At 48.6% G+C, this 10,558-nt stretch overlaps 1 protein-coding gene across 1 annotated transcript in view; it reads right to left on the bottom strand.

Moving 5' to 3' along the window:
* Positions 1–766: 766 nt before the first annotated feature.
* Positions 767–10,558, bottom strand: part of PKP1 (plakophilin 1) — a 73,888-nt gene continuing 64,096 nt past the window's right edge. The window contains exons 10-14 of the mRNA XM_029069429.2: positions 6,952–7,105; positions 4,097–4,283; positions 3,810–3,894; positions 2,758–2,864; positions 767–897 (exon numbers count right to left, since the gene is read on the bottom strand). Coding sequence (XP_028925262.1) covers positions 2,790–2,864; positions 3,810–3,894; positions 4,097–4,283; positions 6,952–7,105 — 501 coding nt within the window. The 3' untranslated portion in view covers positions 767–897; positions 2,758–2,789. The remainder of the gene's footprint in view (positions 898–2,757; positions 2,865–3,809; positions 3,895–4,096; positions 4,284–6,951; positions 7,106–10,558) is intronic.

Below are 10,558 nucleotides of genomic sequence, written 5' to 3'. Positions count from 1 at the left end.
GCCTGGAGGCCCAACCTGGAAGGAGGTCCCACTGTTGGGGAAGTCAAATCTTGAATGATTGTTCGGGAAATGGTAAATTGCGAGGTTTTCTGATGCGATAAGCTGCAGCCAAACTCCCTCAACAGGCCTCGTCCCACCCAGCAGAGCACTCCCGGGAGAGGGAACGGTCAGTCCCGAGACCAACAGCCCTGACCCTGGGAGAACAGCTAAGCACTGACTGTGCACCAGGCTCTGTGCCCCTGGCCTCAGTCACCAAGGGGCAGAGGTCAAACCCGTCATCCTCGCTGGCTGGTCCGAGAGGAACGCAGGGGTGACGAGGGCGGAGGACAGCAGGGGCCTGCTGGACGACGTCAGTTCGTTTCAGCACTTAACAGGCAGCTAACAGAAAGCATTACATTTCATATCAATCTAGGAGTGAGAAGCCAACAAGCAATCTTCTAGCCATTTTACACATGGTGGTAAAATGGTTGATCTTTCCTTTCTTCACTACACTCAACCACATACACACTCACACACACTCACCACCCACTACCTGTATTTGGACATACTGTCTCATGCACACACACACATGCACACCATGTGTTTGCACACACACATGCATATATATATATATATACGTATATATATATAATTTTTTGAGAGAGAATTATTGACATCAGAATAAAGCCCCTTTTAACTCAGGAAAGCTCCCTCCCTTCCAGCCCGCTCCCGCCCTCTCCTTCCCTCCCCCCACCCTCCAAGAAAAAAAAAAAACATGTTGAAAGTATCTGTATCGTCCTCAGTTTTCAAATTTCTTTTGCTTTTAGATTCATTGTAGCTTTGGCAAACGCTGCGAAGGATGAACAGCTTAGCGATCCATCAGAGAAGAAGCACCCACAGGCCTGAGCCCCAGACTCTCTGGAAAAGGAGAAGAGACCCCCATGGTCATAGGTGATGAGAGTGCAGTTGTCTGCAGTCTGCCCAGTGGCCTGGGTTCCTTTCTCGTTCTGCAGACCCCGGGCTTGGGGCCTGCTTCAGAGTCGGGGGCTGGGAGGGATGGAACCCTCCCAACTGGGGGTTCCAGGCAGAAGGGAGGACCCCAGTCCCAGGGGTGCAGAAGCCCTGATGGGCCCAGGGAACTTGGTGGGAATTGGGATGGAATCCTGGACTGTGACGGAATTCAGGATTCCCTCTCTCATTGAGGATCATCAGGGGATACTCCATTTCCTATATTCTTCTTGCCGCAAGAAGTCTGAAGCAGTCCAGCTCTGCCCACCCAGAAAATATGTCTCTGCCTGCCCCTGCCCTCTGACCTTTCCAGTGCCTCTTGTTAGGGAAAGGACTCAATCAATCCATCAACAAATCAATGGTATATCGAGTGCTTACTTTGCGCAAGCAGTGTTACAAAATGCTTGGGAGAGACTCAAAGGCCTAAAATTCTGCCTTCTCCAGGAGGTCATCCCTGATTCATTTTTCTTCTTCTTGGTTCACATCATCCCAACTACCCCTTCAGGACTTTTACACCATCCCTATTCCTATGCCCCCACAGCTCTTCTGTACTCTTCAAGTGCTTACTCATCCATGGCTCCGTCTTTCCATTCTCTTCTTCCTCCTATCAGTAATTTATTTTGTGTCTATTTCTCCCACTCGGGATAGGGTAAGGATCACATCTTCTAACTCTATTAGGTTCTCTTAAGCACTTAGTGAACAGTTTTCTCCATCCATTTATCACTCAATAAGAGCTGTCAGTTCGTTGACTGAATCTGGGAGTATTCCTACGATCCCACCCCATCGGGGACGGGGGCAGGGAGTTGATCAGGCCTTGAAAAGTGGGAAAAGAGTTAGATTAGTGGAGGGGCTGCCACTTCTCCCCAAGGCCCCACCCACAACTTGCAGTTGGGCCGAGCTACAGGCATTTCTGGTGGAGGGATGGTGAATCAACCAATAGTAGAGTTCATTAAGGGCTGACTGTGTGCAGAAAACTGTGCTAAGCAGTTGAGAGAGTACGGTAGAGTTAGCAAACACCCAAGGAGTAGTCTTAGAGCTTCTTCTTCAAATGCCTTCGAATCATTTCCGATCCACAGCTACTCCACGAACACACCCTCTATTGAACGTCCCATCTTCTGCCACAAAGTCATTCTGCTTTGTGTATTCATAGAGTTTTCTCGGTAAAGATACAGAAGTGGTTTACCACTGCCTTCTTCCACACAGTAAAAAACTTGAGTCTCTGCTACTGTCTTTGATCAATGTTTTGATCACTTGATCATCCACCTTTGACTCTTTCCCATGCCGCTGGTGCCCAGTACAAGTGAACTGACTTTGTCCGACCCTTCGGCTTAGACCTTTCCATTAAGAGTAGCCCTTTATGGTATAACTCTAAGCTTCATCAGCGCATGCAAATTCTCCTGCCACGATAAGGCGTCAATTCATAGGAGAGTTTACCAGCCTTATAAATAGCCACTGAAAAGCTAACAGGGCTTCAATCAATGGTGCTTCCAGTGGGTTGGTTTGGACTCGACTGGGTTTCCATTTAATGTCCTGCTCTCAGTGCTCTCCCCTCTTCCCTCACCTCTACAGAAGACTACTCAGAGGAGACTCCAGAGTACCACGTGTAGGAAGGCAGTGACTGTTTTGTTGAGATCCTCCACCAGTCCTACCATGTCCCTGGGACCAGCCCAAGGCCCCGGCATGAGAAAGGAGCTCAGCCCTCTACTCCGACTTCCTTCCCAGAATCCCGATAGCCAGAGAGTGGATCCCTGAGACCCAACGGGGTCTTACCTGCAGGTTGAACTGGTTCTGACAGCCTCTCCTTAGAAGCGGGAGGTGAAGTTCCTGAGCGCATTGGCTCCGGTTAAGGCTCCCAGCATGTTCCTGTCAAAACCTTGCTGCAGGAGGAGAGGAACATGGTAATGGGGAGTGGAGTGGTAGCCTGGGGGAGCAGAGGCAGGCAACTGACCTGCAGGTCTAAAGCTGCTCAGCCTTGGACTTTAATCCTCGCTGAGAGGTCCAATGGATTTCCATCCAGTTCCTTTCATGCAGAAGTACTGGCAAACAACTCCTTTACTACCTATTCTGGCTCATGACTTCTGGTCCCCAGGGCCCCTTTTGAACTAGTGTTACTCCAGACCAATGACTCACTTCTGGCCTTAGCCACAACTGGTCTAGCCCTGCTGTCTAAATAGCCAATGTGAACTCCTAATGAGCATGAGGGATTAATAGCCCACAGACACCACTGGAGAGGCCTAGCCCAATCCAGACTGGTGGTGGCAGAGAGGTGGAACTTACTTCCAAATCATGAGGTGATCCTGGAGATAATTTCCCCGGGGTAGGCCTGGTCTTAAAAATACCATCATGTTTGAGATCTCGGGTAGGTGAAGCTGTTCTATTGCACGCCAGATTTGAACTGCCCCCAACCACTTCCAGACAAACTCCTGGGTCATCGGACTGCAGGGTGGGTAGAGCTTTCCAGAGGGATGCTCGAGAGCGGGATTGGGAGCAGGCCAGTGGTGCTGTTGCTCCCTATCGTTACCTCTGGAAAAGTGCAAAACTGTAGCTCACCCCATAAGCCTCTGGGAAAATGGCCACTAAAGCTGCACCTACAAAGGAACATGTTTCCGGCTCAAAAGGAAGGGGACACTTAACAACTTCCAGGGTGCAAAGGGCCCTTGGAATGGTTGGAAGTTCATGGTGGGGACCCTCCTCAGCCTCCTCTCCCTTTCCTAGGACCCAAGACCAGGACCCTAGGACCATTTGTGAAGTCTCCCAAGAGCAGGGATGGGGCCTCGGTTTGGCTTTGGTCAGCAGAAGGCATCATTAGCCAGGCTCCTTACCTGCCTGAGGATTCCCTGGAGATCCTTGTGTGACCACATGTCAGACAAGAGCAGACGGGCAGCTTCGGCGGCCTTGGGGGAGGAACTGGATCGAGGGAAGGGAGTAGGTGAGGAAAGACCCTGTGGCAGGTTGACCCCACACCAGGCCAACTGTGACAGAAGCCGCAAGGGGTCAGTCCAGCCTCTGCCCACCCCACCCATGTTGGGATGGCTTGGCTCCTGCTCTTCCCGCACTCCCCAAGGGCAGGTTTAGGGGATGGAGTGCCCAGGGTCTTCCCACGGCTCACCTGCTCCGGCACATGTTCACCAGGTTGTTCAGCAGGCTGCTGGAGAAGTACTGCTTAGCCATCTGGGGCAGGGAGGTCATCAGGTTCCTCGTGGTGTAGCAGGCAGAAGACATGATGTCTTCTGAGTTGCTGGTGTTGCCGGTCTGGCTGGACAGGAGGCGGGTCATCTCAGGGAATACTTGGTTTCCTGCAAGGGGTTGAGGTTGGGCCTTGAGAACTTGGGACCCGGGCCCAGGTGTGGCCAGGCTAGCTTCTCTCCAGGACTTGCTCTCCCTCCCATTCCAGAGCTCCACTAAAGATACACCTACAATGGAACAGGGTTATCCAACCCAGGAAACCCACTCTGCCTGCAAGTACCCAGGTATTTCAAACAAAAAGGAGCTGAGACCAGCAGTTTTTTTCTACCTGGGAGGACACACTTTGCAGGTGTGTGTGTGTGTGTGTGTGTGTGTGTACAGAATGGTGGGAATTGAGGACTCCACACTGATCTTTTCAGGCCCAGCAAGCACTTGTCAGTCACTCACATGTACACATATAAACACACACCCTTATGCCAATCATTGATATTTACTGAATACTTCCTGGTCTAAGCACTTGGAAGAGGACAGTCCAATATTGTTGGTAGGCACGAGAATTATTCAGATTAAATTTTAGCCTTGGCTAAGATACTTTTATCTCTCCTGCACACATTGCCTTGGTCTCGCCTGCCACTCTGCTTCTGTTTTCTTAATAGGGCTCCTCTCCCTCCCCCACACTAACTCTTGATTTTCAGGGCTAGAAGGAACTTCAAGAGATCATCCATCTCATCCATTTCCCTGCCCCTAGTCAGGCCTGCCCCCAGGCTGGCCAAGACCGGTGGACCAAACCCAAGCATTGGCAACCACCAGTGAAAAGGAGATTCGGCAGGTCATTTCCTGGCCTTCACATCCTAAGATGTGGGAGGCACTCACTTCCTCTTGCTTTGTCCTCTAGGGACTTTGGGCTCATCCTTAATATATTACCTTGGGAGCCACCCCGAAACAGCAGTCTCCCTGCCAGAGGTATATGAGATTTAATTGTTAGATGGCGGCAAGAAAAGGGGAAGAGAAAAGTTACCCTAGATTTTTGATATAGACTACAAAATGGTAGCTTTGCTACCAAGGTCCCATCTGTTGGAGTGGACGTTACTGGGTTCATGAAGGAACAAGAGAGATTAATGAAGGTTTGAGCTGGCATACACAGGGGATGCTGCAAAACCAGGTTGGACTGGCTAAGACTGGTGGAGGCAGAATGAAGGAGAAGAAAACCTGCACGATCTGACTGGAGATGGCACTGAATCAGCTTTCCACCTCCTACCTCACCTCAGTGTTCTAGTACAACCCAGCCCACACGCCTCAGTACTCTAATACTAACTTTCTTGATGTACCTCAATCTCAACTATTCTGCTGCTGACCCCTTGCCCATTTACTCCTTTGAGCTTGGACCTCCTTCCTGCTTCATATCTGACAGAAAGCCACTCTCCCCATCTACAAAGCCCTTCCAAAATCACATCTCCTCTAAGAGGTCTCTGACCAGGCCCTCATTTCCTCTGTTCACCCTCCCTTCTGTATTGCCAATGAACTTGTATCTGTACCCCTTAAGCAATTGATATTCACTCCACCCTCCCAACACTTTTGAACATATCCATTTCCACATCTACAATTGTATTTGAAGGTCTCTCTCTCATTCTAGCCTGTAAGCTCTTTGTGGGAAGGGAAAGTAACTAGTAACTCTACTGTATTGTACTTTCCCAAGCCAGTACCATTGACTGATTGATTAATTCAGTCAAAAAGCAGCATGGCCTAATGGGAAGAGCATGGGTCCGGGAGTCAGAGGACCTGGGCTCTAATCCCTGTTCTGTCAATTGTTTGCTGTGTGACCTTGGGCAAGTCACTTACTTTTTCTGTTCTGCAGTTTTCGCAACTGTAAAATGGGGATTCAAAACCTGCTCTCCTTCCTACTTAGACTGTGAGTCCCATGGGGGACAGGGCCTGTGTCTGACCTAATTAACTTGTACCTACTCCAGGCCTCGAAACAGTGTTTGATACATAGTAAGTGCTTAACAAATACCATTAAAAAATTAGGCAGGAGTCATGTACATCAACACTACTGTACCATGCAGCAGAGTGGGCTAATGGAAGAGCACAGGCCTGGGAGACAATGGACCTGGGTTCTAATCCCAGCTCTGCTACTTGTCTGCTGTGTGATCTTGGGCAAGTCACTTCACTTCTTTGGGCCCCAGGTCCCTCATCTGCAAAATGGGGATTCAATACCTGTTCTCTCTCCTACTTAGACTACGAGCCCTATGTGGGAACTGATTATCTTGTAATAATAATAATAATAATAATAATGTTGGTATTTGTTAAGCGCTTACTATGTGCCGAGCACTGTTCTAAGCGCTGGGGTAGTCACAGGGGAATCAGGTTGTCCCACGTGGGGCTCACAGTCTTAATCCCCATTTTACAGATGAGGTAACTGAGGCACAGAGAAGTTAAGTGACTTGCCCAAAGTCACACAGCTGACAAGTGGCCGAGCCGGGATTCAAACCCATGAACTCTGACTCCAAAGCCCGTCCTCTTTCTACTGAGCCACGCTGTATCTACCCCAGTCCTTTGTACAGTGCTTGGCAAATAGTAAGGACTTAAAAAATACCACTACTATTATTATTGTCACTGTTTATAATTGAGGGAATGAGGCCAAGAATTAACACTAACAGGAAATTGCCTGCCGTTATCCAGAGATCAAGGGAATGAGTGAGAGACTTGAGCTCAGATGGAGGATTAAGTGAGGAGCAGAGACAGATAGCTTGGTGATTCTTCCCAGAAGCCCTCTCTCACCCATAGCCCTGTGGAGCACAGGGTGGCGAGACATGTTACTCAGCAGAGATGCTCCCGACCGGACCACATCAGAGTTCCCCGACTGGAGGAGGCGGGTGATCTGGGGCAGGCCCTTTTCTTTCAGACCAATCATCTGGCTCATGCCGTTGGACATCTAGGGAGGGAAAAGCAGACAATTATCCAATGGAAGACTTTCCTTACCACATTTATGATCCTTGGAAAATGTAGTTTATAAGTAAGGACTGGTTACCCGGAGGCTGTGAGGATGCCACCTCCTACATCCCTTCTGTCGCTTGTCTTGACCTTATCTTAATTCATTGTTTCTGGTGTCTTTAGCTGTCTTCCCCTCACCTAGACTGTGAGCCTTATGTGGGACGGGGACTGCTGTAGTGTCTGGCACAGTGCTTGGCATGTAGTAAGCACTTAATCATTAATCATGCTCACTAGTGCCAACTCAAAAACACATGCAGAGATGCTGGGGGTCTTCCCCATGTCTGTAAATTATTTCAGTGTCTGTCTCCCCTACTCAATTGAAAGTTCCTTGAGGGCAGGGGTCAAGTCTTCTAGCTCTCAAGCACTTGGTACTGTGCTCTGCACATAGTAGGTGTGCAATGAATATGACTGGTTGATAGATCAGTTGAGAGGGCCACCCCTCTAACTTATTTAACTTGTCATCCCCTTACTGAGTTCTCTGACATCATAGGGGAGGTCAAAGAGATCAGTATTGCCACCCTCCCTCCCACCTCTGACCTGATTCCCTTGTTCCCATCCCTCTCTGTGGTTACCTAGAGAGGTCTCTGGAGGTTAGAATCCATTAACTCTCTTGTCACACATCCTACAGCCCACCAGGGTCACCAGGCTTGACACCAATGAGAAATAAGGATCTTTTACGTTCCCTTATTTCACTCAAGGGGAGGAGACATCATTCCTCAACCATATGGCCAGCCCAGACTGAAAGCTCAATTCCCAGGCAGGGCCACACAGAAAGCCCCCAGCAGGACCTACATCATCACAGGCCCCAGGTCAGTCCCCACAGGCCTGCCTAATGGGTATGACATCCTTTTTGGGGTGGAGATTCCACAGACTCTTTCAACAGCCTGTTCCTTACGACTGACCCTGACTGGGACACTCAGGGGAGCCTTTTCTTACATCTGACCTGACTTTCACCAAAATCCAGCCCACTTCCTTGGGTACAGTCCTTTTCTTCCTTGACCTGTGTCACAAGACAAATCATACTAGTTGCAGCAATGGTATTTTCTGAGTGTCGGTGGCGGGCAAAGCCCCGCATTCAGAGTTTGGGAAAGTACAGCTACCAAAATGGACATGATCCCTGCTCATACGGAACTGACATAGCAGTGACAGACATAAAAATATTTACAGAGTAACTGGAATAAATAACTAAATGTACAAGTGAACAAATATATAAACATAAGTGTTGATGATGGGTAGAAATAAATAATAATAATAATAGTAATAATAATGGCATTTGTTAGGCACTGATTATGTGCCAAGCACTGTACTAAACCCTAGTGTATATACAGTATAAACAAATCAGACACAGTCCCTGCCCCACATGGTGCTCACAGTCTAAGGGGGCAGGAAAACAGGTATTTCATTCCCATTTCACAGATGGGGAAACTGACGGATAGAGAAGTGGAGTGACTTGCCCATGGTCACACAGCAGACAAATAGCCAAGCCAGGATTAATAACTGAAGTTTTGGTTAAACATTTACTCTATGTCAAGCACTGTACTAAGCACAAGGGTAGATACAAGATAATCAGGTGCCACATGGGGCTCAGAGTCTAAGTAGGAGGCAGAACAGGTATTGAATCCCCATTTTGTAGATGAAGGGACTGAGGCACAGAGATGTTAAGAGACTTGATCAAGGTCACACAACAGACAAGGGATGGAGCTGGGATTAGAATCCAGGTCTTCAGACTCTCAGGACTGTGCTCTTTCCACTAGACCAATGAGTGCTAGAGGCCATCTCTCTCTTTGTTTAAGTTCTCAGTCCGAGGGTTAAGTTTCTACCATAAGCCCTCCTTTCCCCACATTTAGCTCTTCATTCAGTTATTAGTTCAGTTGTTTGATTCTTGATGGATCTCTACTGCTTCCTCTTCATTCTTCCTGCCCTCACTATCTATTTCTTTGTGCCTGCCTTGACTCCCCCATTAACTGTTTGTAATAATAATAGTATTTATTAGGTGCTTTTGGGGGGCAAAGTATTATACATAGCACTGGGAGGGCAGGGAGTGTGTTTCTTATTACTGTAGAACTGTCCCAAACACTTAGTGCAGGGTCTAGCCCTCAACAGGTACTCAATAAATACCAGTGATTAATTGATTAGTGTTTTAGGTAGACAGAGAGGAAAATCCCTGGGATTTAGTGAAGGGCCCTCCAGAGGTCAATTCCTCCACCCCCTGCCTCTGGGGTGGTCAGTCCTCATCTTAGCCCAGAAAGGTCAAGATCTCAGTAACCTGTTCCAGTGATTACAACCAGTCTTTCTTGAGAAGCAATGTGGCCTAGTGAAAGAGAAGGAAGGGCCTGGGAGTCAGAGTACCTGAGTTCTAATCCCAGGTCTGCCACTTGCCTGCTGTGTGACCTCAGGCAAATCACTCAACTTGCTGGTGCCTCAGTTCCCTCATCTGCAAAATGGGGTTTCAATACCTGTTCTCCCTCCTTCTTAGACTGTAAATCCCCTGGGACACCTGATGAGCTTGAATCTATCCCAACACTTAGAATAGTGCTTGACACATAGTAAGCACTTAACAAATACCACAATTATGTCTAACCCGCATCCCCCCGCTGTAGTTCTGCCCAACCTCTCTCATCTGGCCCTGAGTTGAGTTAAAGATTAATTGGCTTCCCATTCTCCACCAGCTAGGGAAATGACTGCTTCAAGGGCCCACATCTTTGGGGTATAAAAGCTAGTCCTAAACTCTATTTTCAATGTAAACTGCCTCTGGGGAGAAAAAGCCCCAGACACAGCCAGACCCTCATTCCTCATGAGTGCCCCAACAACTCTGCAGTTTTCCAAAGTCAGAAAGCCAAAAAAATCTCAGCTAAGCCAGAGAGAACTGTCCAGAATACTGTCTATGTACTCAGCACCATCCTGTCCCCTCTCCTCCTGCTGCTGTCCCTGTTGCAGGGCTTTGGACACAGCTTCATTAACGAGACAGAAAGGCAGGCAGCATTTGCTAGGCTTCCTGCCTGATTTCTCTCAGGCCCTGGGCGAGGGGACCATGTCATTCTCATGGTAGGAATTTTCCTCTGGGAGAGGGAGGGTGGGGCAGAAAACAACAAAATGATCCTGAAATTCTTCCAAGGCAAACCTGGCTCCTCTTTGGGAAGGGGAGGAGACCCACATTGCTCAGTGAGACCAAGAGCGAGCACTTGGGCCAAGCAGAATGGATCAGAGCCTTGCTGGACTGTTCAGGCCCCCAGGCAGGGGGATGACCACTGCAAGGAACTGCAGGATTAGAGAAAAAGCTTTATGGCCGATTCCCATTCCATATAATCAATCAATCAGTCACTTACTATGTGCAGAGCACTATACTAGGTGCTTGGGAGAGTATAATGTAACAGAGTTGGAGCTTACAGCCTAG

This window comes from Ornithorhynchus anatinus, chromosome 7, assembly GCF_004115215.2.
Source record: "Ornithorhynchus anatinus isolate Pmale09 chromosome 7, mOrnAna1.pri.v4, whole genome shotgun sequence".
Lineage (NCBI taxonomy): Eukaryota > Metazoa > Chordata > Mammalia > Monotremata > Ornithorhynchidae > Ornithorhynchus > Ornithorhynchus anatinus.
Note: the sequence above shows the minus strand (reverse complement) of the source record. Positions and strands in the feature narration are given on the sequence as shown.